This window comes from Acomys russatus, chromosome 23 (assembly GCF_903995435.1).
Source record: "Acomys russatus chromosome 23, mAcoRus1.1, whole genome shotgun sequence".
In the NCBI taxonomy this organism is placed as follows: domain Eukaryota; kingdom Metazoa; phylum Chordata; class Mammalia; order Rodentia; family Muridae; genus Acomys; species Acomys russatus.
The window spans coordinates 25,507,844-25,535,115 of record NC_067159.1 but is presented as its reverse complement, the minus strand read 5'-3'; the positions used below and the strand labels follow the sequence as shown (position 1 = coordinate 25,535,115).

General features: G+C 40.4%; 2 protein-coding genes across 2 annotated transcripts in view; both read left to right on the top strand.

Annotated features, from left to right (window-relative positions):
* The window catches only part of Ndst3 (N-deacetylase and N-sulfotransferase 3), a 138,621-nt gene extending 119,893 nt beyond the window's left edge, over positions 1–18,728 (top strand). Inside the window, exons 10-13 of the mRNA XM_051165555.1 lie at positions 2,968–3,138; positions 4,526–4,635; positions 17,277–17,379; positions 18,540–18,728. Coding sequence (XP_051021512.1) covers positions 2,968–3,138; positions 4,526–4,635; positions 17,277–17,379; positions 18,540–18,659 — 504 coding nt within the window. The 3' untranslated portion in view covers positions 18,660–18,728. The remainder of the gene's footprint in view (positions 1–2,967; positions 3,139–4,525; positions 4,636–17,276; positions 17,380–18,539) is intronic.
* Myoz2 (myozenin 2) overlaps positions 1–27,272 on the top strand; it is a 1,071,004-nt gene that overhangs the window by 542,643 nt on the left and 501,089 nt on the right. The gene's annotated exons all lie outside the window — the stretch shown is intronic.

Sequence of the window (27,272 nt, the reverse complement as noted above, 5' to 3'; positions counted from 1 at the left end):
GAAGAAACAAACACTATCAAGTTTTTTTTCTCATTATTTTGGTAACTTCTCTTAATAAAACATAGTAGGCAATGAATTGCAACTGAAACATGTTTCTCTGTATACATGGGTATTGAATACATGTTTATTGAATGCATATTTAATACATCTGCATTTTAAGGTAAATCTAATAATTTAAAATCATTATTTTTCTTCAAACATATGAATAAACTACAAAGAGCTAGGGTTTTTTTTTTTTTAATCCATGTTTTGTAGGCTCTAAGGTCTCTTTGGCAACTCTACCATTGTGTTTGAAAATCAGCAGTAGAGGATATGCAGGGGAGCATGACTGTGTGCAGTAAAACTGCTGACCTAGCTCCAAAAGAGCCTAAGTAACTGCTTCTACTGAAAAGCAATGGGACGGCAAAGCACATACAAAATCCTCCATTCCCGAAAGCTCGGCCTCGGCCTGTCCAGACTGTTCTATGCCTTTTTCTCATGTGCTTACTGTCACTGTGTCCCTGAGGGTTGCTAGAACTTGGTGAAGACTCAGTCAGTTTGAGATGATTTAACATAACCTCAGTGAGTCTTCAAAATGCCCAGTGACAGTTCTTATCACCTAACATGAAGCATACAAAATTAAGCATATATCTACAACAAAATTGAGGAGTTTTTTTTTCAATGTCTCTAATCACTTTGAATCTTTAGTTAGCTAACCAACCTTTCTCAGTTCTGTAACTTTGTGATGTTTTGGTTTGGCTTGTTTCTTGAGATGGGATTTCCTGTAGCCCAGGCTGGCCTGGAACTTGCTATGTAGCAGAGGATGACTTTGAACTCAACTTCCTGACTTCCCGTCCCAAGGTGCTGGAATGATAGCATGCCGAGTTGAGAATTTTTAAGTATTTTCCTAATGTTCATTGTCCATCTTTTCATCAAAGAATTGTAATGACCTTTGCAAAGCATTGTTTGAAAAGTGATTTGAGTTAATACATAACACTGTTTTTGGTTTATTGGAAAAAGTGTGTCTAAATGAGCATAAAGACTAGGAAAATATAAATAAGGCACAGACTCATTCAGGGATAAAGCCCAACTTAACAGCAAGTTAGATTTATCAACCGAGGAGTCACAGCATTGGAAGAACCACTGGGAAATCTTTAAAGTAGGGAATGATTTGTAAGAGAAAAACAGGTAAACATTCAAACAGTACATTTTAATAGCACAAGTGGAGCTGTATGTAAAAAGGTCAACAACAGGACAGGGCAGAAACAGAGGCCAACATTCTATTTCCATGACGTGGACAGTTGTGCTTACAGAAACCCTGCAAGTGGGTTAGACATAAGGTTGATCGCCTATGTTCTAAGCGGTCCACGTGATTCAGTGCCTCCAGCATAAGTGGGTGTTATACTATCAGTGGTGTGATTTCAGACAGCTGTTTAAACTATATGTTTGTGTATCTGTGTATGGGTATTGTGCAGGTGATGAAGAAGACCGAGAAAGGGTGCCTAATCCCCTGGGACTGAACTTACAAGTAGTTGTGGGCTGCCTGTTATAGGTGCTAGGAACCGACCAAGGGCCATAAGAGCACTTGCTCCACCGGGCCATCTCTCCAGCCCCCAATAGCTCACTTCTTGACAGTTAAGCTATTGGAGAATAAAGTGTTCCAAAGCACTACATCCTTCTCTGTGTAGCAAAAAACAGTTATTCCAGTTCCCACGTGCAAGGACACATTGTGAGATGGTTCAGTGACAGACTGGGAGCAGAGTCATGGGAAGGGGTAGACTTCAGAGAGGCAGTAATGAAGATAAGATCATATGCACCAGAGGACATGGGGCCATCTGGGAAGCTAAGATCACACAGCCTCGCATCGATCTTTTATGCCAAATCCAGAGCCATCTCTCAAGCCAAAGTGTGCTTTAAATTGCAAGTTGACAGATTTTATTTTGCACCAGCCACTCTCTCCAAAAAGCATCTGGGGGGAAAAGAAATGCACCTTGATTGGCTCAAAAGGAAAGAAGAAAATTTGAGCTTGGCAACCACTTAACCCCCAGAAATTGGAAATACAACACACACACACACACACACACACACACACACACACACACACACACACACAAACACACAAACACACACACATAGGAGGGGGGAAGAGAGCCCAAGGTTTTGGACTAACAAAGCTTCATAAATATTGCAAACAAATCATCCCACAGTGAGTAAACAGAGGCTGGTAGAGCTACAGTGCAGTAAGTGGAATTCCAGTTGCAGCAAATTTGCTCTTCAACTATATGTGGTGAATAGCACTGTGCCTGAGTGCTTATTGATCAATTTGGGGGAAAGGTGGTTGTCTTGGAACCCATGGGTCTGAAACAGAGCCATTAGGGAACATTTTCATACTTCAGTTGCTGCTTTCTGCCTTTTCTTATTCTGGTTCACCACAAAGGCTGCCATTAGATAAAATAACATTAGCTTTTAGAAGCTGGGTGATGTGTAGTAAAAATCTGTACATCTCACATAATGTGCATGCCGGCATCTGCAGTAGTTTCTCCACTTAAAGCAGCCAATAGGGCTTTCTATCAAAGCCTACATTAAGACCAAGACTGGCAGGGTGCTTGTGTAGTAGGGATATTCCCTGAGCGTGATGAGCAGTTCGATTATGGGCTGGCAAAGGTATGCTGCTGCGTCTAAGGCAGGTTTTGAAAGTTTACTTTCAGAACAATATGTGTAAACTGAGGGAAAGCTCAGTGATCTTGGTTAAGAAGAAACCCTATGAAACAACTCAGCCTCAACAACCTGTTCCCAAAACCTACAATCTCACCAGTGTCATAACTTTAAACTTCGAGGCTCTGAGTACAGTTTCATCTATTATTAATTTCAAAACAAATAACTGTCTAATAGTTCAGCATTTCTCCCTTTAGCTTTGTGGAAAGATTGGGTTTTAATTATTTATGTCTATGGTTGAAGTCAGTTTAATCATCCGCCTTCTCACTGTAGCATCAGCGATTCCATGAAGACCCTGCGGCTCTCAAGTTTAGCTTCTATGAAGTGATCTCTGCTGGACCCCATGCACCCTGGGAACTCAGAACCCTGCAGAAGAGATGCCTGGTCCCTGGGTGGTACGCCAGCCACATTGAGAGGTGGCTTGTCTATTTCCCTCCCTTTCAGGTATGAAGCAGACAGAACTTCAAGCTCATTAAGTGGATGGTTTGCCTCAAACACCGAGGGCATTTTCACTCATTAAAACATTGCTAGGTTTTATCCATTACTTGCAAATAATGATAGTGGCAGAGAAAAATAGACAGAAGTTGGAAAAAATGGTTTAATTTTGCAAGAGTGTCTCAGGCTAATTCTCCCTGACCATTGTTGGCATTAGCACACCATCCCTAAGGGTACAGAATTTGAAGAGCTTCAAATTCTCTGCATCCTGTTTTGTGAGAGTATGTCTCCATCGAACCAGACAGCCATCATTTTCTTAAATGCAGTGCCATGATTTCTTTCTGTAACAGCTTGCTGAAGTCTTCATGAGGACCTTTACACTCGTCCCTTGTTCTCCTTTGCTTGGCATCAGTTTCCATAAATCCCCAGTCCCTACTCTGGATTAAATACGCAGCCTGCCTGGCAACACCAGAAGTGAGTCCCACAGCTCCTAAAACTATGTGTCCAGTAGGACAGCTATGACAAGAGACAGCTAGTTAAAACATATTGCAGTCAAGCAAAACAAAACACTCATCCAATTTTCATTAGCTACATGGGAAAGCTGAGTAGCTTCATGTCAGATGTAGCAATCCGTCCACATCGTGGTACAGTGTAGACTAACTGAAAATACTAGAAAGGGAGTGTTGACAAAGTTGTGTGACGAAGTCTGTGACTTCTGTCAAGGCCTACTGATTGACCACCACTGCCTAGCCCCATCATCCTTTGAGCAGCATTCTGCCCATATTCATGTCTCTGTGACTCATGAATCCTTCCACACAGATTATTAGAGGGTTTCTCAAATACCACTCCTGAATGGAATTGGGAGGTGATAGGTTCTCTGTCTCATTACACCTAAGCCTATTATAACCCTTCTGTTCATGAGGGAGCTAAGCAAGGACGGGGTGGTGGTTGCTGTTTAGACACAGGGTCTCACTCTATTCCTGGCCTCGAGCTCACAATCCTCCTGTCTTGGACGCCTGGGGGCTGGGATTTGAGACAGGGGCCAGCATTCTGACTTCATTGAAAGCTTTCTTCTGTGCTACAGTCATCTGTCCCAGCATGAGTGATGCAACTCTTGTGCTAAGGTGTCACCGTCCCATTCCTAAGAACACTTTGTCCCCATTACTGTTGTAGCTTCCATGTCATTTCCTTGACTTACCATAAAGCATCAGAGTGCTAGGTTAGCTTGACTTATTTCCAAGTCACTAATGAAAATGGCTTTATTGCACCTCCCAACAGTGTATGCAGATCCCCAAGGACAGTGCCCAAATAAGTTCAGAGTACGGGAATTTGCCATTATACAGTTTGACATGTTTTTCAACATCCATGTCTTTTTCTTATTACTTTGGTAATTTAGTTGCTAATTATCGACGGGCAGCAGCTAAGAACTGACCCTGCAACAGTGATGGATGAAGTCCAGAAGTTTCTAGGAGTTTCACCTCATTATAATTACTCTGAAGGTTTAACGTAAGTTTGTATTCTAATTGCTTTATTGAAGTTCCAGCACAGAACCGATTATAAAGAAATTGTAGTTGGATAATACAATTGATTGATTGATTAACAGCTTTTTGAATGCTGGCTATTTTCTAGGTTGACACTCTCCAATTGAGAAAGAACATTTAGACAGTGTGGCAAAGAAATGTCCTAAATCTTCTTGATTCTTAACTAGGCAAAGATTTCCTCTAGAAGGAACATGGAAAAAAATAGTTGTGATTCATTAAACTAACCAGGAACCTTAGAAGAAGAAGTAGACATCCTGGCTAGTTTTAGGTCAACTTGACACAAGCTAGTTTCGTCTGAAAGGAGGGAACCTCACTTGGGAAAATGCCTCCATGAGATCCAGCTGTAAAGAATTTTCTTAATTAGTGATTGATGAGGGAGGGCCTTGCCCAGGGTCATGCTACCCCAGGGCTGGTAGTCCTGGATTCTATATGAAACCGGGCTGAGCAAGGCATGAGGAGCAAGCCAGTAAGAGGCACCCTTCCATGACCTCTGCGTCAGCTCCTGCCTCCAGGTTCCTGCCCTGCTTGACTGAGTTCCTGTCCTGACATGGTTTAATGATGAACTATGTTGTGGATGTGTAAGCCAGATAAATTCTTTCCTCCCCCAACCAAAGTTGCTTTGGTCATGGTGCTTCATCACAACAAGAGTAACCCTAAGATGGTAGGTGAGGGCAGAACCCATTAGCTGGGTGATATTGGGACTTCTTAGGAACAAGAAGACATGACTGACACAATTTAGGAACTGACCTTTGTGTGGCTTTCTGAAACAATGTCATGTAGAAAAAAAAAAAGCCCAGTGGTCACTGGATAGGAGGAGAGAGCACTATTATAAACCTAAGCATGCCTCCTCTCTTGCCTGTCTTTACCCGCTGTGAATCTGACCCTACCGTCTGTCCTTCCTTCCTTCAGCAGTCACAGCACTAGTTTGGGTTTGGTTTGATTGGGCAGGCAGGTGGTTTGGTTTTGGTTTTGGTTGGTTGGTTGGTTGGTTAGTTTTGGTTTGGTTTTGGTTTGGTTTGGTTTGGTTTGGTTGTCTTTGGTTTGGAGGATCGCTAATTTTCACTGATCTTTTCAGATAGCTGACTGGAAACTAGGACTAGGGAGAGGAAAGCTAGGGAGCAGAATTTTAAGGAAGTGTTAGCTCTTATGCTGTGTCTGTACCTTAAGGTTTGTACCCTCAGTCTTTCCTACATCACCCCAATCTTTCCTCTGCAGTCAATCATGAGGGCTGTGCTTGTCCCCATCTCAGCTGAGCAACTCAGCAGTGGTACTGAAATGGACTGAATACAAGCCATATTCTCACTATATGTTTCTTTAGTTATAGGATTTATGGGCTGAGTCTTAAAAAACTTAAAAAGACTATATTATAAAATACTTCTACTATGCTTTTTGTAAACTATAACAAATGTCCTTAATATTTTATTACATAAAATATAAATATTTTAATGTTTTATTAATTTAAGAATTCCATGCAATATATTTTAATCATTTTTACCTCTCCACTCCTCCCCCTAACTTCTGGCATATCTACCTCACATCAGCATACCACTTCCAGCTTCTTGTCTTTTTTCTTTTTCTCTACATTTAATATTATCATCATCATCATCATCATTAATTTCTTTGATCATTTCACTCTCCCTTCCCCAACTCCTCCCAGATAAAATTCAGTTCAACAGATCATCTGGGTTTGCTTCTCCTGTTACACTCTATTCCATGACAATTTAGAAAGTCAGGAAAGGGTTCCTTTTTCCTCTCAGCATCCCTTGTAGTAAAGAGATGTCAGAAAAGCATCATCAAACGCTGCTTACACTGGGTACCAACCATCTGTGTGTTAGACATTGTAGGTTAGAGGCCAAAGGTTCCTGTGACTCTGGAGTTTTGAGCTTTCTTCCAAGGAGTCTCAAGCTTTGCTGCTACCATTCACCTGCTGGGCCAGTTTTCTATACTTCTAGTATGGCCACTTTTGTGGAGTTTTAGTTCAATGACTGGAAGACACTAGCTTTAAGTATTTAACATTCAACTTAACCTTAAAGAAAGCCGCATGCTTTTAGTTTGCAGTTAGAAATTCAAGTCCACATTCTGCTTTCTGCTTTCTGCTTTAAGTATCTCTTTGAAAAGAAATCTTCTATTTTCTAAATGATTTTCTATTTTAAGTTGCCTTGTCTTTTTATAGGGTATCCAGCAAGGCATTGTGTTTCAGAAGAAAAAAAAAGAGAGAAGTAAAGTAGTCTATAAAGACATAATTTCTTTTTTTGTAGAGTGGTCCTTGACCTGTATGCTGTGTGTTTGTCCTTACTGCATCCTGCTCAGCAGAAAGCTTTTTTATTCATCTCTATTGCTGGAAAAGGCAACGTGAACCTGAGAGAATAACTATCAAAGAAACATACTATCTACAAAGAACTGTGGGTCACTGTGCACCTGGGATGTAGCTTGCTGAAATTGCCCATTATGAGATTCTCTTCCCTGGTCAGGGCAAGTAGCAGGGTAAGATGGTGTAATCTGTAAATGTGGTTTCTAGTCCAGCAGGGCTGCCCAAGCTGTCCCCTCACTGCCATGGAATATGTACCTCCCAGCTGTTTCTTGCCACATCTTCTTGTCAGCCATTTATTGGCCTAACATGCCTTGTAAAAACCAGCCACTCACACGTTGTAGATTATTTGGACAATGTTCCTCATTGCCCTTGCTTTGAAATGCTCAGTGCTCACCTGGTGCCCCACTAGGTGGCTTATCTGGATCCTATCCTAACAATCCTTTCCTCCCATCAGTCACTATGACCCAACAGCTGTTTCCCAGTGCTTTGAAAATGTGGCCTGACTAGGAGAGAAGTGCCACTCAAAAATACCATTGACACAACTGCCAAGAGACTACTCAGTGTATAGCTTATCGTTGCTTATTATTTTACTACTAACGATAGTGAAGATGGTCTGTTTTGGGGGGAAAAAAAACGAAAACAAAAAGAAATGTGCTGTCATTGGACTACTCCAATACTCAGCTTTTCTAGGTGACCTCTTGTGGATATCCAGAAGTTACTATCTCCATTAGATTTTTTTTTAAGTCTCCTGTGGGACTAGCACAAATTTTCAACTAACCACATCAATTCAGTGTTTACACACAGTACAACAGGGCAATGGAAGGCAGTCTGTACAGAGGATTTGCTCTACAATCTTGATGTGTAGGAATATTCTAAGCAGATTTTATGCTTCTTATCTTCAATAGAGCTTACTCTCCTAGCAAAGGTACTTTTAAAAAAGAATAGCAGGCTAAGAAACAAAAACAAAACAAAATAAAACAAAACAAACTCAAAAATCAGGATGTTTTTTTCCATAGTTGCTGAAAAAAGGTGTTCCGGAATTCTAAATTTCACACAGAATCACCAGCCAATACATGATGTTTTAAGTGGCTCACCACTGCCATGGTGGATTTCTAATGGCACTGAACAATGTGTGTGTTGCTGTTGTTTTAACTGATTGTCTTGGTGAGTTTGGGTTTGAAATAACCAGTATAAACCTAAAGCGATGTAAATAGGAATTATGTAATCAGATTAAAGGGCTGTTCTTCAACATAAGCCTAACCACAGCCTCTTGAAGGGCTGCTGTAGTGATGGTATCTAAGTTGTATTGCACAGTCTAAGAAACTGACTAGCCATAGGGTAGAAAAGAGGAGTAGCAATGCCTGACACAGATTATGCTAATTCGTGTAAACCAAAATCAAAACTATCAACTTGTAATTTTCCCATCTACCCATTCAGAATCACTGGTCAGCAGATGTTTCAAAACACTAAGCCTGCAGCTCATCCCTCAGTCGGGGCATACTTGTTCAGATTAATGAAACCAGATTGTGTTGAATGAAAATTTAATACTAGTGCACTTTGGAAATGTCAACAGTGGCACTGAGAATGTGAGGCCGAAGGACTGACATAGTAGTCTGTGCTTATCTTTTTCTTTGTTGTGTCTCCTGGGTGAGGCTTGACTAAGTCACAAGGGAATTTGGAGCCCTCTTGGCAATTCAGAAAAACTTCTGGTATCGCTTAAATTGCAGTCAAGTTAATATTGGTCGGGGAGTACCTCCCAAATCACTGTTGATAAGACTAAGTAAAATCTGCCATATTAAAGCTGCCAAAAAGTAGTTATGATAGGAACTTTAGTCTGTTGGTTTTCTGGATATCTACAAAAGAGCACCTGGAAAATGCTGAGTGTTGGCAAGAAAACAGAAAGCCCACACCAATTGGTTATGATGAGTTCATAAATATTCATGTAGTATACAAACACACACGTATTTACTGGGTGCCTTATATGTAGACACACATTCACACATATCGTCATAAGAACACTAGGTGGTTGTCACTGTCAGTTGCTATCTCTTTTTATTGAGAATAGACTTTTTTCATATAATATATTCAAGTTAGAGTTTTTCTTCCTCTAACTCCTCCCAGATTCTGTCCCACCTCCTACCCACTTAAATATACACCCTTTTCTATTCACTCTTATTAGAAAACAAGCATCTATAAATAAATAAATAAATAAATAAATAAATAAATAAATAAATAAATAAATAAAATGGTAATAATACAAAATAAAAACAAACTTGGATAGGAAAAAGTAGTCAAATAAACATGGGGGAAAAGAGCCAAAGCCCAGCAGATCTGGACCCGGGGGGAAACTGCACAAACTGTTGCATCAACCAAGAACAATGCATGCAGTGAACCTAGACCCCTGTTCAGATCTAGCCAATGGACAGCACATTCTCCGTGGTTATGGGAGGAGTGGCGACTGCCTCTGACATGAACTCTGATGCCCCCAATTCAATCACTTCCCCTTGGTGGGGGGGCCCGGCAGGCACACAGAGGAAGGGGATGCAAGCCATCAGGATAAGACCTGACAGGCTGTGGTCATATGGTGGGAGAGAAGGTCCCCTTCTGTCAGAGGTCTAGGGGAGAGAAAGAGGAAGAGAGGGTGGGAAATGGGAAGATACAAACAAAGGGATAACAATCAGGATGTAATCTGAATAAGTTATAATAAATTTTTAATTTTTTTTAATGAGCCAAAGGAAAAAAGCACAAGAAATGTATAGCTAGGCACAGAAGCACATATATTCACAAAACTCAAAGGTACCATTGAGTACCTTCTTCTGCTGGTCACTTGTTGGGCATGAGGCTGGCCCATGAGTGTGCTTTGAATACGCAGGAAGACTCCATGGGAGAAAACTAATTTTTCCTTTGTGAGCAGTTGTCAACTGGAGATGACTTCTAGGTTACAGATGCAGGCTTGTGTCCACTTCCCCTCTCAGCACTTAGACCCCATCTGGCTTAAGACCTGTGCACACCCTGAGTGTTCCGAGGTCTCTTATCTTCTTCACTTTTCCCAGTTGTGAGTCTGTGTATTTGTTTCCCATCTATTGCAGAAGGAAGTGTCTCTGATGATGGCTGACCAAGACATTATATATAATCTAGGAGTCGTTTTATTGCTACATTTCTTTAGCACAACAGTAGTGTTTGGTTTTCCCCTAGGCCTATCTACTCTCAAGCTCTTGGCCATATAAGCAGTGGCAGGCACTTGTTCCTTCTCATGGAGTGGGCTTTAAGTTCAATCAACTAGTGGTTGGTTACTCCCACAACTTTTGTGCCACTAATGCACCAGTACATCTTGCAGCCAGGTCACCATTGTACATTGAAGACTTCATAGTTGGCTTAAAGTTACTGTTCTCTTCTGGTGGCATGCAGAGTAACTTCCAGGATCATGAACACTAGCCTGTAGGGGTGAGGGCTCTGAGCAGGCACCTGCTCTACTTATTTGTGTTTAATGAATTATGTAGGTGTTGTCTTCAGTAATAGAGCCTTACCATCAGTTTATGAAGAGCGGCCAATAGCTTTGACAATTGTCTGAGTTATTTGGAGGTTTCCATGGGGCCCCTTTGGCCAACAATTCAAATAGATGTAATCCATTCCTGGCACTGGAGGTTCTGTTTGGTGGTGAGAGATGTCTAGTTAGGGTTTTGTCTCCTCATTTTTTGGTGATTCTATTTATATTCCTACTGTAGTATGTTTTAATACAACCCCTTAAATGGCCCTTAACTGTCCTTCTTAGGTTTCCTCCCTTACCCCCGCTCTTCCTTACCCCTCCCTGTTTAACCCTCCCATTCCAGTCTATCCCCTCTTCTATCCATACATAACTGTTCTATTTCCCTTTCATAGAGAGATCTTCCCTCTCACCTAGTCCCTTACTCTATACCTAACCTCTGTGGTTATTTGGATGGTAGCCTGCTTATCGAAGACTTAACAGCTAACAGCTACGTATAAATGAATACATACCATATTTGCCATTTGGGGTCTGCATTACCTCAATCAGGATGATTTTCTTCTGTCTCCCTCCATTTGCCTGTGAGTTTAATGATTTCATCTTTTAATAACTATGTAATATTCCATCACATAAATTACCACAATTTCTGTTCCCATTCATCTGTTGATGAGCACCTAAACTATTTCCAGTTTCTTACTGTTGTGAACAGGGAACCAATGAAAGTGGTTGAGCTAATGTCTCTGTGGAAGGGTGTGGAAGCTCTTTGGGCATATGCTCAAGGGTGGCATAGTTGGGTTTGAAGTAGAGCTATTTCTAGCTTCCTGAGAAATTGCCCCACCATTTTCCATAGTGGGTGTACAAGTTTGCATTACCATGAGAAATGGATGTGTGTTCCTCTTATCCCACCTCCTTGACAGCGTAAGCTATTTGTTTTTGTATTTGTTTGGTTTTTGGGCTTGGCCATTCTGACTGGCATAAGATGAAATCTCAAAATAGTTTTGATTTAGATTTTCCTGATAACTAAGGATGTTGAACATCTCTTTAAGTGTTTTTCAGCCATTTATGTTTCCACTTTTGAGGACTCTCTGTTTATATCTGTTCCTAATTAGTTCCATTTTGCTTTTAGATGTAAAGACTAAAGCAAAGAAAAGATAAGCCAAACATTACCCAGTAAGTGAGTTGAGAAAGCAAAATGCAAACTCAATTGTCTTTGGATATATATTTCCCATATTTAAGCTCTTCCCATTAGTCCAGAATATTTGAATCAGAGAAAACCAAAGCTGTGCCTCTTATCTAATGGAAATATTTACTTGAGTCTGAGCCAGGGAGATTTCTCAGTGGGGAGAGCTCTTGCCCCAAAGCCTAACACCCTGAATTTGATCTCTAGATCCCTGGAAAGAAAGAGTCAACTGCCACAGTTTGTCCTCTGACCTTCATACATGTGCACACAGCACGAAAATTTATAAGATGTATACAATATAAAAAACCCGTATTTAAAAATCTGGAATCTTAAAATGAGGTGTTTTTTTTTTTTAATTCATTCTTTGAGACTTTTATGTCATGTATTTGATCATATTCACCCTCTTCTTCCCACTTCTTTCACGTCTACCTTCACCTCCCTCCCCACTAAACTTTGAGTTAGCTTGTTTGCTTGCTTGCTTTCTTCCTTCCTTTCTTCCTTCCTTCCTTTCTTTCTTTTGTTCTTTAGTTCACTTCCATAAAGTCCAGTTTATGTTACTCTACTACTCCTGGGAATTTTGCCTGCTCTGGAATGTGGTCAAGAGATTTTTTAAATGTCACTTTCCACAAAAATATGTACCCAGAAACAGATATGGATTGAGATACCACTCAGTGCCAAAGAATAGCTCTTCTTCAAAAGACAAACCAAATGGCCATGGGCCCAAAATATAATGTGAATGTTGGCAAGAATAAGGGAAACTTCTAAATGTTCTATATACTGGTATAATATGCAAGCCCTTTGGCAAGTATTTTTGTAGCTTCTTAGAAAATAACACAATCTCACCAGTAGCCCAGGTTTGCTTGTAGGAATCTATCTCAAGTAAAAGTTTAAGTCAATTAAAAACTTGTGAGTAAATATTCATAGAAGCATTATTATATGTGAAACGAAGACACAGTACAAATGCCTATTACCTGGTAAGTGGATTAATGTGTCATATCCATGCCAGGAAAAAAAATGAAATACCAATAAATGATAAAGTTAGACCAAGATGTGTAGCATACACCCATAATTGAAACACTTGGAAGCTGAGGCAGGAGGACTGCTGTGAGTGTAAGATCAGCCTGGCCTGTACTGTGTATATCAGATTGTCCTGGACTACATAGCAAGACACTGTCTCAAGAAGAAATAAAAATAGATTGATATGAAGGATTGGCTAATCATGGTTTGGTTTTTTTTTGAGGTGATAGAAGTATTCTAAAGCTGTAATAATTTTACTGTCATTGGGTTTTACACATAATAGCATGCAGGCATTGTGATGTTTAAATTATGCCTTGAAAAGGTTAAGAATGTGTCCTGTTCTTGTCCTGTGCTCATAACATAATTTATGGTGTTTAGATTTTTGCAAATGCATCTTCTTCGGTTTCTCATAGAAATGTGACTGCAGTTTGAAGGTGTTTCAGACACCCTTTCTAAGTGCCCCCTGAACGCTTTCTGTCATCTTGTCATTGAAGGGGATGTTTTCACTAATACCAAAAGGTGAAAGACTGCCATTCTCCTTGGAGCATCTTCCCCTAAAACCAAGTCTCCTTTACTATTTCCACATGTCCCCATGCAATTTTCTTTACAAATTTACAGGCATTTTTATTCTCTCTAAATTTGCTCTTCACATTTATTAGTAATTACCATATACATGACTAAGGGGACACAATGATGGGTACTTTTAACTCCACTGTGGGGCAACTGCCAGGTCAAACACTAAGCAGCATATTACACTTCTTCAAAGGCTTCCTTCCTGAAATCCTTGGAAGAAGGGACCCTGGTGTAAAACAGCTGCCAGTGCTTACATTAGAAAGGCGGATTTTCTTCCGTGTCCCCTCCAGACACTATGGTACCGAGGTTATTCTTGGTGCAAAGACCACGACTGCTTTTTAAAATAGATGTGGAGACATCTTTCTCCATCTTCTGTCAAACCTTTTCTTTAGGCTCCAAAATAATACTATGTCCTCAGCCTTACAAGGACCTTCACTGACCTTCATCTTTTGTTTCTACTGGTTTATGTGAGCAATCAAAGCCAATGAATCCTCAGGCCACTTAGAAAACAGACACAATGGCTTTTCCTCATCGTCTATACTCATACTGCTAACTTGAACATGTACATACTGGCCTGGGCACCAGTTACAAACACACACACACACACACACACACACACACATTTCCCCCTCAGTAAAGCCCAGTATGATGCCTTCTATTAGAAACCTGACCAACTTTCTTTCACCAAATAGCTGAAAGAAAATCTATTTTTCTTTCTTTCTTTTTTTAATTTGTTATGTGTGTATACAGTGTATGTGTGTAAGAGGACATGCCACAGGGTCAAAGGACGTCAGAATGCAAAACTAAGAGAAGTCTGTTCTTCCTTCCATCTTTAGATGGTTTCTGGGCATCAAACTCAGGTCTCCAGGCTTGTGCAGCGATGCCTTTACCTGCTGAGCCATCTCAAGACCCTTATTTTACTTTTGAGACTGCTTCATGCTCTCGCACCTCTAAACTATCTGTCTACGTTTGTCATGGAGTATTTACTTCTTCTGTCAATGAACAGGGGTGCTGATTCCTTCTTTTTTTTTTTTCAGTTATGATCAAAGCTACTATGAACATTTATGCAAAATTTTTTGCATGAATGCATGGTTTATTTTTACTGAATAAATATACCTTCAAGTAAATCATATACTAGTATGTTGTCAATTTTAAAAGAAGCTGGTAGTGTGGCTGTGGTGCTGCTGTTGGCTCCATACCTTTAGCATCATTTCACTTGGGACTGTAAGTTCCATCATTTACATGTGTAAGTGCTGTTTTATTTTTCACTTTCTGTTCTCCTGATGACCAATATTAAACTCATTCTCTGGTCATATCATTTTCAATTTTTTACTCAGTTTTTAAAATACATATATACATATGTGTGTGTGCATGTTGAGAGCTGTATAGATGAGAACTGCATCTGCATCACTCTTGTTCCTCCCTCCTCAAACTCCTCCTGGTGTGTGTATATATATATATATAAACAACATACCAAGTTGACTTAGCATTGCTTGTATGTAAATGTGTCCGTTGGGATTCTACAACCTATGTAGGAGCTGTCTTGAGAGGAAAATGATTCTTATTCTCTTAGTAGTCATTGATCAGCTGTAGCTCTTCATATGAGGATAGGGCACTGTGAACGTTCCCTGTCCATGTTGGCATGTCAACTGGTATTGTCGTTACCAGGTCTTCAGGCAATCATATTGTTGAGAGGTACATTTTCCCTGTCCTGTCTAGGAGACACAATCAAGCCACAGGCATCCAGGTCTCCTTACTGTCTTTCTGCCCCCTTAGGTTTATGGGTTGTGTTGCAGATGTTGCCACTACCCTTGGGGGAGTGCATTCATTCTTTGAGTTTTGACCGGTTGTGGATTTCTGTAATGGTTTCTTTGATGAAGAATAAAGGTTCCACTTATCCACAGGTAGGAGGCTATTTAGAATACAGTTAGAAATTACCCTAATTTAGGCAAATGGCAGTAGTGAGTTCTTCTCTAGGGTCTATGACCTCTCTAGCCAAGGGTAAGGTGGCTAGGTTTGCATTACCAGATGTGGCTTTAGCACCACTGAGTGGATCTTATGTCCAGTTAGACAGCACTCAGGAGGCATTGAGATTACACAGTATAGGATCTCCAGCTTGGCTCTCTTTTTCAAACGTTTTAAACTATTTTAGCTTATCTAGGTCCCTTATATTTTCACATATATTTCAAAGTCATTTTCCATTTCTGCAAAAGAAAATAGCAGGGTCTAGTCAAGTTTTAATTGGAATCACATGAATCTGTATGCAACTTTGGAGCCAGCTGATTTTAAGTATCTAATCTTCTCTGTGGCTGTGGTAGAACACTCATTTGGTTAGGCCTTCTGTGTTTTTGTATTTTTTAGTGGTAGAGATCTTACACATGGTTTTTGTTAATTTTATTTCATTTTGTTTTGTTTTTTTCTTGTTTCCAGGCAGGGTTTTTCTGTCTAACAGCCCTGGATGTCCTGGAACTCACTCTGTAGAGCAGGCTGGCCTTGAACTCATGGAGATCCACTTGCCTCTATCTCCCAAGTGCTGAGATTAAAGACATGGGCCACCACCACCCAGCTGGTTTCTTGTTAATTTTATTCTTAGGTACATCAACATTATAATTTAGATGTTTTATTTAAATTTTATTATAATTTAAACATAATTTTCATTTAATTTTCTAAATTTGTTCGTAGGCAGATGTTGGGCAAACTCCTAAAAGTAGAATTCTGAGTAGTGTACACGGAACACCAAAGGAAATGTAATTCTAAGTAATCCTCTCTAGTGGAGAAGAAACTATGACAGTCAAATCACTGAAAAACAAGAAGGAATTAGCCTTGCTGTTGCTTCCACATTGACAGTTTACATCTCAGTGTAGAAATCACTGCTTTGCTTACAACAAATAACACAAGTACCCATGGGAAAGATTGGGTCTTGAGTATAGAATCAGAAAGCCTAGACTTGAACTCAGCAAAACGCTGAGAAAACATGTAGTTCACAGAAACTAGGCCTTGGCCATTTCTCAGCACTCAGAGAAAGGATACGTTACCAAGATGAGACTTGATAGATAGCCTATGACCATATAGTGGGGGAGGAGGTCTCCCTCGGTCATAGACCTAGGGAAGGGGAATAGGGTGAAAGCAGGAGGGAGAGTGGAGCAGGTGGATACAAGTGAGGGGGAAACAATTGAGATGTAATCTGAATAAATTAATTAAATAATAAAAATCTTAAAAAACATTTCTCAATTTCACTGTTACTATCATTTTTATAACATGTGTGTGTATGTGTGTGTGTGTGTGTGTGTGTGTGTGTGTGTGTGTGTGTGTGTGTGTGTGTGATATTTTTAAGATGGCCTCACTGTGTAGCTCTGGCTGTCCTGGAATTCACGTTGTAGACCAGGTTGGCCTTGAACTCATAGAAAATTGTCCTGGCTCTATCTTCTGAGTACTCAGATTAAAGGCATGTGCTACCACACCCAGCCCCATTATCTATCTTATATTTAGTGAGTATTCACAAAACAAAACACTATGCTATTACTTCCTAAAGAGCTATAACAAAGGCCCAAATGAGAAAAAAAAAATCAACTAAATAGTGATGTAAGTTAAAATGTAAATTTAGCATTGCTTCTGTAATTATGGCAAAAAAAAATGATTTGTAGGCATTTTTGCTTTAGTTCTAACCTCACAAGGAAACTTAAAAAGATTACTAACCAGAACTTTGGTGGACTATAGCTAGAGAATTCAAGTTTTAACACTCTGAAGTACAAAAGTCTTGGTTGCCTTTTAGGAGGTGAAGGTGGGTCCCTACTGCTGAAAAACAAATCTATTAATAGGAAATCTTCTGGAAATTGTTCTATTAAGAACCTGGCAAACTCACAAATATGACAGATGGGCTGCAAATTAGGAAGTGTGTGCCAGGAGACTTTATATAAGAGGTTGTGTGGAAAAATAAAAACACTCCCATTTCACTGACTATGGATTGATAGCTAGTCATTGTAGCCTATATACTGCTTAATAAATACTTTTTATTAATTTGATCATTTTTCCTACTTTTAGATTTGATTCCCATAAAGGCTTCTGGTGTCAGCTGTTGGAAGAAGGAAAAACAAAATGCCTTGGGAAGAGCAAAGGGAGAAAATACCCACCAATGGATTCAGATGTAAGTTTGGAACCTGAAAATATAAAATACAGAAATGATAAATAATAATAATTATTTATTATTGATTAAGAACAAAATTTAGCTTTATATAAATTGAAAGTTGGTGGGTCCCCTCCTGCTTTCATTGCCCACTTTGTGTTACAGAGTTTTGTCCTCCCTGTAGGAAGGCATCCTGTGGAGCCAGAGCCTTTTGTCTGTGGCTACACCATGAATGACCCTATCACCACCTAACAAGCTTGACTTGTAGTGCTGGAGGAGGGAGGGGGAGGAGGACAAGGTTGAAATTTACTATATTTCATTATATAAGATTATGAAAGCTGTAAAATAATTATAATGAAAAACGATAAAATATAAAATACACTATTTCAAAGAAGGACAATGGTATTAAGATAATAAAATTACTTTAAAAAGGAATTAAGGGTGGGAGAGAGGGCTAAACAGCTAAATATTCCACATGGTGGAAAGGGAAAGCTGGGTGCTGTGGGATCTCCTCTGACGTCTTCCCTTGTGCCATGGCACGTGCACACACACACACACACACACACACACACACACACACACACACACACACACCCCACACAAATACATAAAATGCAGTAAGATCACATTTTAATTAAAATTAAAAGTAGCATTTGTATTTCCATAGATCTAGGTTGGTTGTTTTGATTTTTCATTTACATAATTATTATCTGTCTTGTTAGAATGAAAGAAAATAGAATTTATGATTAGAAATCTGAAAAACAGGTAACATCTACAAAAGAATGATAGCTGCACAGAAATTGCAATACTAAAAATGTCAGCAAACCAAGATAGGAAATATATCAACCAGAAATTGAAAAAATATTTTGTTTTCAATGTCAAACAATTCTTTGGACCATGGATTATAATGTTAACTGTTAATATAATAAAATAAGCTTCAAACTGTTAATATGCTAGTGGAACTAGATAATTAACATATCTCCCAATTTTCTAGCACAGCAGCATATAATCTAGGCTTTGAGAGACAGACACATGCACATTGTTACCCAGTATTTTGTTTATTCTGCTTAAAATGATGACATGGTAAATGCCTAAGGCTGTCATTTTCGTTATGTTAACTGACATTCCTGAAGTAAAATTTCTCAGTAATCTGCATTTATTCTCTCCCCTTTTGCACTCAGAGCAGAGCGTTTCTGTCAGGCTACTACCGCGACCACAACGTGGAGCTCTCCAAGCTGCTGCACAGGCTGGGGCAGCCTCTGCCCTCCTGGCTGAGACAGGAGCTGCAGAAAGTGAGATAGCACGGAGGAAACAGCACAAACCCACCCGTGTACAGGCACACACACGTCCTCCAGAGCTCAGAGGAGCAACCACAACGCTGCCAAGTGCATACCTCCTCACCAAGAAAAGCAAGCAAGGCTCTTCCATGTGCTGGCATGTGGATGGTTGAGGGGGAGGAGGACCCTTAAAAAAGTGTCTTTAAGAAGTACCCAGGCCTGTGGCTTTCCCCTTAACCCATATCTGATGAGTGACAGTGGACTACTCTGTACTCCTGTGGAACTCAACAGCAACCAATGTAAATGTCAAAACAAAACAAAACAAAAACGCTGACACAGACCTTTTCCATTTCATAGTAATATTTACAATTTTGTATATCAACTAAAGTTGTATTTCTATAGATTTCTGGACCACTGTTTGACTGTAAAATGCTTTCTTATTTGATTCTGTGAAGTATCCTGTAAGACGATAAACATCACGACGTAAAATTCCCAAGGCGTGATAAATGCTTCCAGCATAGGCCATGGTTGTGTGAGAGCAGAGACTGGGAAGTAATGTACGGGCTGTGTTCCACCAAAGAGAAGCAAAGGAGGTGGTTCTCCTTTCCCATAGTTCAGTGCGCTCACGTAGCTCTGTATTGTAAACAGAAACACAGTAGTGAATGGTAATGGAAGAGTTTTGACTAAATCCTCTAAGAGAGAGATCTGGTGAGCATCTAAAGACACATCATTGAGAATGCGTGTGCTTTCTTCTGTAAGCTGCCGCTTTATTTCAGCCACCTCCAGTTGGACAGAAATGCATGCGGAGTCTGCAGGAAGCGTCCTCTCTGAGACAGCATGACCTTTAAATGTGCAGAGCAGCTACTGAACAAACTACTAACTAACAACTAAGGACAGTTTCTTGAGGTGCTTTTTAAAGTACTGGGATTTAAATTATTGAAAAAAAAAATGGTGTTTTTTCCAGGTAATCCCAAAGGAAATTGTTTAATGGACAGACTTATGTGGAAATGGACTGATATACAAACAATCTAATATTTGAAGTGATTCTTGTGCTACGAGGTGGAGCAGCAGGTAAAGCCCCACATTTGAGAATATCTCACATGTCTAGCACGTCTTTGCCCAACACCACAGCATAGTCAAGTGTATGGACGACACAGCATAGTCAAGTGTATGGACACCACAGCATAGTCAAGTGTATGGACGACATACAGGAACAAGCCCAGAAAGTAAGAAGATGGGTGTGGCTCATTAGACATTTGATGAGTCAAGGATTCAAAACAAGAGTGCAGTAGACCATATTTCCCTGTGTTAATATATGCAAAACTTTGTATTGTAATTGACACATATGTAAACATAAGTAGTACATCCCCTGCTGTGACTGCACCAGCTCCTATGAAGTACTTGGCAAGGTATGTTTAAAAGATACGCAAGAAAGACAACAGCCTAAAAAATTTTTACTGTCTTTGCCGTTCATAAAACTGTACTTTTGCAGTTATTTACCAGTTAAAAAACCAAGAGTGAAATGCTGCAACTCACTACTTATTTCCGTATGCACATCACAATTATCGATTTGTCCACTTAAAGTTTTTTCCATGTTTTATTGCTCAAAGAATACAGTGATTTTTTTTTTTTAAGCAGTTACCAGAAAGAGTTGGCTAAACAACCACATTTTAAGAACCCTGACTGAGAAGCAAAATCAAAATGCGATGACATCGGTCTTCCCTCTTACTGCCAAGCCCAGCAGGACAATCACCCCTCCCCTCTGTGTCCATTAGCGTAAGAGAATTGGCTCAAGGGGGTCCTGTGATGCAGCAGCTCCAGCTGTTACCGTCTCACTGGTGACAGCATGTCTACTCATAAAGCACATGAAGAAATAAGCTGACACACGTCTCCACATTTGGACCTCCAGATAAATTGGCTACTGACATCCTTTAATGTATAGATAGACAGTGTCTGTAGAATAAATGGCAAAAAAAAAAAAAAAAAAAAAGCCTTATAATGAATCAGAAAAAGAGAGAGAGAAGGTACCAAGACCTGCTCACTCACAAGTACATGTCAGAAGCAGTGTAGACCGGCAACCCTTTGAAAGCGTTTGGCCCACTAGGCATGTCAAAGAGACAGCTCCAAATTCTAAAGGACACCCACACGTTTCACTTGATGAACCCCAGCTGGCTATTATGCTATCCTGAAAGCAGCAGAAATCCACGAGAAAAAAATGAGAGGGATGGGGTTTCAAACTGTCTCTGTATAGGATTCCCTTTTTTCATTACCTGTAATATGGGGCTTCCTCAGGAAGAAATGAAATGGTTATTTCAATGTTTATAGCTATAATATTCTTGTCATTCACATTGAATGAAAATGAGTGGGAACATTTTTTTCTCTGGGTTTAAAAAAAAACCCTCCAAATAATTCTAAAAGTGGCATGATACCTCATATGTATAACAATAAACTCTGATAAGAAAATGAAAATGTTGGGCCTGGTGATTTTAGGTAATGAGTGCATGTTTGTTTTGCTGGATGTGGGACTGGGTCAAGAGTTCAAAGGCACGCCGTTATGCTTTCACATGGAGAGGTAACTGAAAATCTTAGTAGGCAACGAGGAATTTGGGTTCTCATTTTTTGCCTGCCATGGCTTTAGCTTTCTTCTAATAAAACAGAGCTGCAGCTTCCAAGCCACTCCTCAGCCCTTTTCTCTCTGTAGCATTTCATAAGGTGTGAACCAATCCCTTTTATGAAACACTAGAGAACGGTCTTGGCAAAAGAACTCAAAACTAAGAGAGGGTTAGACACGTCTCCCCATTCTCCACAAACCTCCTCGGCTTGGATCTATTTCTCTTCAAGACACCAGATTCTCTCACATCACAGCTCTGCTCAGGTAATTATTCCCTGGGATACAGTTGATTCACGATCTTCTTTCCATCATCCTAGGTCATGTCTCCTCCAGGACCAGACAGTGATGGGCAGTGAAGACACCCATCCGTATTCGTAGTTTAAAACACCAATACTAGTGTGCTTTAGGAAAATCAGGCCCACAGCTTGGAAACACGTGTGTAAGCAGTGACTCATTAATGAAGGGGCACTAAAACCAGGGACACCTATATTTTTTTAAATTTCAAATTACATTCTATATCTGAATTCTCCATAAGTTCCTCTGTGTGTGTGTGTGTGTGTGTGTGTGTGTGTGTGTGTATGTGTGTGTGTGTTTTCCTCAGAAGAATCCTAATTGATATAGTAATGAAAGACTTGATTTGAATATGGTAAGGGGCTGGGCATGGTAGCCCATGCCTTTAATCCCAGCACTCGGGAGGCAGAGGCAGGCGGATCGCTGTGAGTTCGAGTCCAGCCTGGTCTACAAAGCGAGTCCAGGCCTGCCAGGCTACACAGAGAAACCCTGTCTTGAAAAACAAACAAAAAAAATTAATAGAATATGGTGAGGGACTCCCCTTTTCACTTGTGAGCACTTTTTATAATGTCTAGGAGATCTTTCTAGATAGGTCATTGACATGTAGCTGGCTCTGATGTTAACAATTCAACAGTGTTGGTGTTTTTAACTCTTAGGGGTTAGCCAACAGAACCTCACAGATGCTTCCTGTCTTTGTCCCCGCCTCCACATTATTGTGTAGCTAACCCAAACAGTTAGCAATCTTTGTACAGGAAATGCACACTCTGTGGTTGACAAGTCTAAGCAGTTATTTCTGAGTTGGTTTCGATGTTCAGTGTTTTCACTTACGTTAAACAGGCTGGTTCAAGCCATGTAAACCATGAACTTGCCCTTGGGTAGTAAGGACAAAGGAAAGTGTGGTCAGTTTTACATGAAGTTGACCAAGCCAGATTAACTATTATTTCTGGGTGTGTCTGAGTGGCCTTTCTAGAAGAGTGACTAGGATATGATTTAGGGGGTTCAGGAAAGTAGACTGCCCTCCACATTGTAGGTGACCCCCCTGAGGGCCTAAGCAAAAGAAAGACCAGGAGCTCAGCTTGCCTCCCTGACTAAATGACAACATCTCCTATTTCTGTCTGACTGGGATTTACACCAATGCCTCCGCCCCCACCCTGTGGTTCCCAGGTTTCACCATCAGAATGAATTACAGCAGTCTTCTGTGTTCAGACAGTAAGTAGAGGGACTTCTTAGAAGATACAAACACGTGAGTAAGTCCTTTACTGTGCACTGTGGTGATTAGAAGGAGAAATGGCTCCCATAGGCTGATGTGTTTGAGCACATGGTCCTCAGTGGATGGCACTGTTTGAGGAGGTTTCAGAACCTTTAGGAGGTAGAGACTTAATGGAGAAAGCACAACACTTGCACAGGCTTGGAGAGTTTGAGAGCTGGGCAGTTTGCTCTCTGCTTCCTGTGTGTAGCTAAGATGTGTTCTCTCATCTTCCTGCTCTGGCTGCCTCCTGTTATGCCTCCCACATCATATGGACTCTCTAGAACTGGATGCCCAGATAAACTCTTTCTTCTGTAAATTGCTTTTGGTCTTGGATTTTATCACAGCAACAGAAAAGTAACTAATATAATATATAGTTACAGTATTCACTATATTATATTTATTACATATTTGATATATATGTACATACATATATACATATATATGTGTATATATATCAGTTCTGTTTCTCTGAAGGACTCAAATATATACAGTGTAACATTAATTCTATCTCTGGGAAAAACAGACAGAGTACTTTATAAAGTCTTCTTTCTGTAGCCCAGTGTACCTAACAAGAAGAGGAGCCACTTCTTCCTAGTCCAACCACTGGTTCCTTCCATGTGTTCTGAGTTTTGTGCATGAGAATCCTCTATATATTCAGCATTCTTCATCAATGTTAAAGTCAAACATATACATTTATTCCTTCATATATTAAAGTTATTTTAACCTTCTCTAACAATTTTGTCCATTAATACTACAACTGTCCCAATCTTTGAGCCTCTGTCATTCCCCTGTCTAATGCCAGAAAAAAACAAATACACAGATCTGTTAGCTACAAACATTAGAACTGGCTATGTGCCAACAACTTACTTGGGCAGATTTCTTAGAAAAGGAAGAATCATGAACAATATCAATAATAAAAAAAAAGACATTCACCTGTGAAACCCGTCAAATATTTTGCTTACTATTATGTTAGGATTCTCCAAAGAAATAGCACATGGGCATCAGGAGTTCTCAGAAAGGAACTGCACTTTCCACTGACTCTCTGTAAGGTTGATGGGTGGGTAGTTTCACTGGTTATAGAGAAGGTGGGGTATTGTTTATCCAGAACCTAATTACAATTATCCTGGGTTGCATTTGACCCCCTAACTGGCATTCCTTGCCCATGTCTGTGTCTGACCTAACATCCTATGACTTAACTGGTAAAAAAAAAAAAAAAAAAAAAAAAAATCCTTTTGGAATGCTTTAACAAAAGCCTGGCTTCTGCCAAGCAAAAGGTTAAGAGTGTCATCGGATGACATTTGATGCCTACAGCTGAGATCTCACTTTCCCACAACCGCCTACTTAATGTTTCCACTAGTGTATTTTTACAAATGCCTTGATTTCTGACGTTCTTTGTTCTATTACCATAATAGAGCATGGAATTCCAAGTAGCCTCAGTCTGTATTCCCAGGCCATAGGCACTCACATGTGGCTTCAGAATAAACTATCTCCCCTTTTGAAGTGAGAGTTGTGGGTTGCTTCTTGTTTTGCTTTGTTGCTTGTGTTGATAACACAAAATAGATAGACACATAGAGATATATAGAATATATTTACATATGCATGTTTACTTTTATAATTTTATATAAGAAGCTATAGAAGAGAGGGTGAAAAAAATGACTCAGTCAGTAGGCACCTGCCGGCAAGCATGAGGATCTAAGTTCAAGCTCTAGCGCCCACACAAAAGTGAGGGGCGGCAATGTTCTTTGTGAGGCTAGTGCTGGAAAAGGCAGAGATAGGAGGATCCACGGAGCTCATTGGCCAACCAGTCAAGCAAAATTAATGTGCTTCAAATTCAATGGGAGATCTTGTCTCAAAAATAATGTGGAGAGCTACTGAGGAAGACTCCCAATATTTTTCTCTGGTCTCTATGCACGCAGGCACGCGCACACACACACACACACACACACACACACACACACACACACACACACACACACACACACACTACACACAAGAGCCATAAAAAAAAAATCATTCAAGCCTTGAGAGGCAGCCAGGCAGTGGTGCAGATTTTAGTCTGGTTGGAAGTAAAGCACTCAGAACAGATCAGCTTCTAGCCCAAGCAGCTGGACAGAGGCCATTCAACCTTCCTCCACAGGTACTAGATGCTTTCAGTTTACTGATGTGCCACACCCAGAAACCATAGCAACCAGATATCTGAACATCCTGAGTCCCACCCACACTGACCAATAACATGAGGCATCATATAGTTACCAAACTGTACTGTTCAAAGAAGAAAAGCAGATTTCACTAATAAAACCTCATAGTGGTTTCAAGTCCCCAAGACTGTTGGGAAGAATGTGTTTTCCACACTTTATACTGCAGTAGATTAAATTGAGAAACTAGAGGAATTTCCAAAGCACACCAGCCTCATGATAGGTTTTACATGGGACTCTCAACATTAAGCTTCCTCGTTATGAGAGAATCCATTAAGTAAAGGAAATGGCTGATGCCTACATTTCTGCTGCCAAAAGTCTTCTGTTCAGTCAACAACTAAAATAGCAAAGTTGTGCTTGGCTTACACAGTTGGACCACAGAAGACTCATTTTCTTTTCTGTGTTTGGTAACGACATTCTAACCCTAAAATTTACTAAAAGTTTCAACTGTTACTAGAGACTTTACGGTGAAAGATGAACTCCCATGGTACCAATAGTCTCAACTCTGCCACCCATCCAAATATATCAGTTAAAGAAACTTAAGTCAGCCGGGCGTGGTGGCGCATGCCGGTAACCCCAGCACTCGTGGAGGCAGAGGCAGGCAGATCACTGTGAGTTCGAGGCCAGCCTGGTCTGGAAAGCCAGTCACACAGAGAAATCCTGTCTTGGAAAAAAAAAAAGAGGGGGGAGGAGGATGGTAAGTTGTAGAGATTTATTCATGTGGTCACCCCTGGCAAGTAAAACAGATAAAAGTGTTCAAGTGACATCCAAGCTCATCTTTAGGGTGGTGACATGAAGTTTGGGTTGGAATAGAGAAAGAATTGAGGTGCAAGTAAGATGGGGACAAAGGATGTGCTCATTTAAGCAATCCTGATCAAGGATGATCCTCATGGACCACTGCCTTACTTCTGCTTCTGCACTGGAGTCCTGAGTGGCAAAGTGAGCCAGAATTGAGAGCTACAGAGAATTGAGGCTGTGGGCACGAATCTTTCTCAACCGATGGACACGAAAAGGCGAAACAACCCACCATCTTTATCCAAAATATCCAAAGTTGGAAATACAAAATCCCCAGAGCCCCATGATTTTAGTGAGAATAGGCTGTGGAAAACATTTGCCCCAAACCATCAAATCTAAGCAACAACAAGAAAACTCTATTATGAGGCTGAAAGAACTTCCTGAGCAGGAAGCAGGGTGCTGTGCCAAAAATGGTACAACTCGATTCCACAGGAAGAGGGCACACAAGCTCCACCTTTGGGACCCTGTCAGAGCTCAGCCTATGTGTCTTCATTTGGCTGATCCTGATGTCTAACATTTATAATAAAACTGTAATAGTACGTAAAAAAAAAAAAAAAAAACAGCCTGCTTGATAGGGCTGGAGAGATAGCTCAGCAGTTAAGAACACTTTCTGTTCTTACAAACGACCCAGGTTAAGTTCCCAACACCTACATCAGGTAGCTCTCTGCTGAGTTGGAGCCTGTAATTCCAACTGACACCTCTGACCTCCATGGGCACCAGCACACACATGTACATACACACACACACACACACATATTCATGGGGACCCATCAAAGCCCTAAGTGAACGTGCACTATTGACAAGGCCCAATAAACGCCTCAGACAGGACACGTGGGAATTTGCAGTCTTCCTCCGCATGGAGATCAGGGACACAGCAAAGCTGTCCTCTAGTCCAAGTAAAAGAGTCTATGACCGATTGACCAGTGTGTGCAAAAACTAGCAACTGCAGCTTCCTCTGCCCAGATGGCTGGAACCTGAGATGGCGGCCTTTTAAAGATCTCCTACCAAGACTAGCTAACCCCTCCTTCTCTGGCTGTATGTAAGAAACCTGGCTCTGTGTGTGCAGTTAGTGCTGTTCCATCAGAGTAAGCACAACCATGTATGTCTGTCTTTTCTTCATTCCCTCATCACCCCAGTCAGACTTCCAGGATCAAACCATGCAGGATAATATGGTGCATATACATATAATGAATAAATAAACCTTTATTTAAAAAAAGAACTGGACTGACAAACAGCAACTGCACCAGATGGCACCTACAGAAGACCACGGATGCCCAGGAACTCCATAATCTTTCACTCAAATCATTATTTTTCCCATAGGATCTCTGGATACAGCAAACAATGGAAACACACCCTTAAGTTTTTTGGTGGACCCTGGATCTCTAAAGTCAGTTTTATTGACAACGATGAAAACCTCTTATGGACTGTGCCCATTACAGGAGATCAGGAAAGCCCCCAAAAGCTGGCTTTCCCACAGCCACTGGGCAATGCCCATC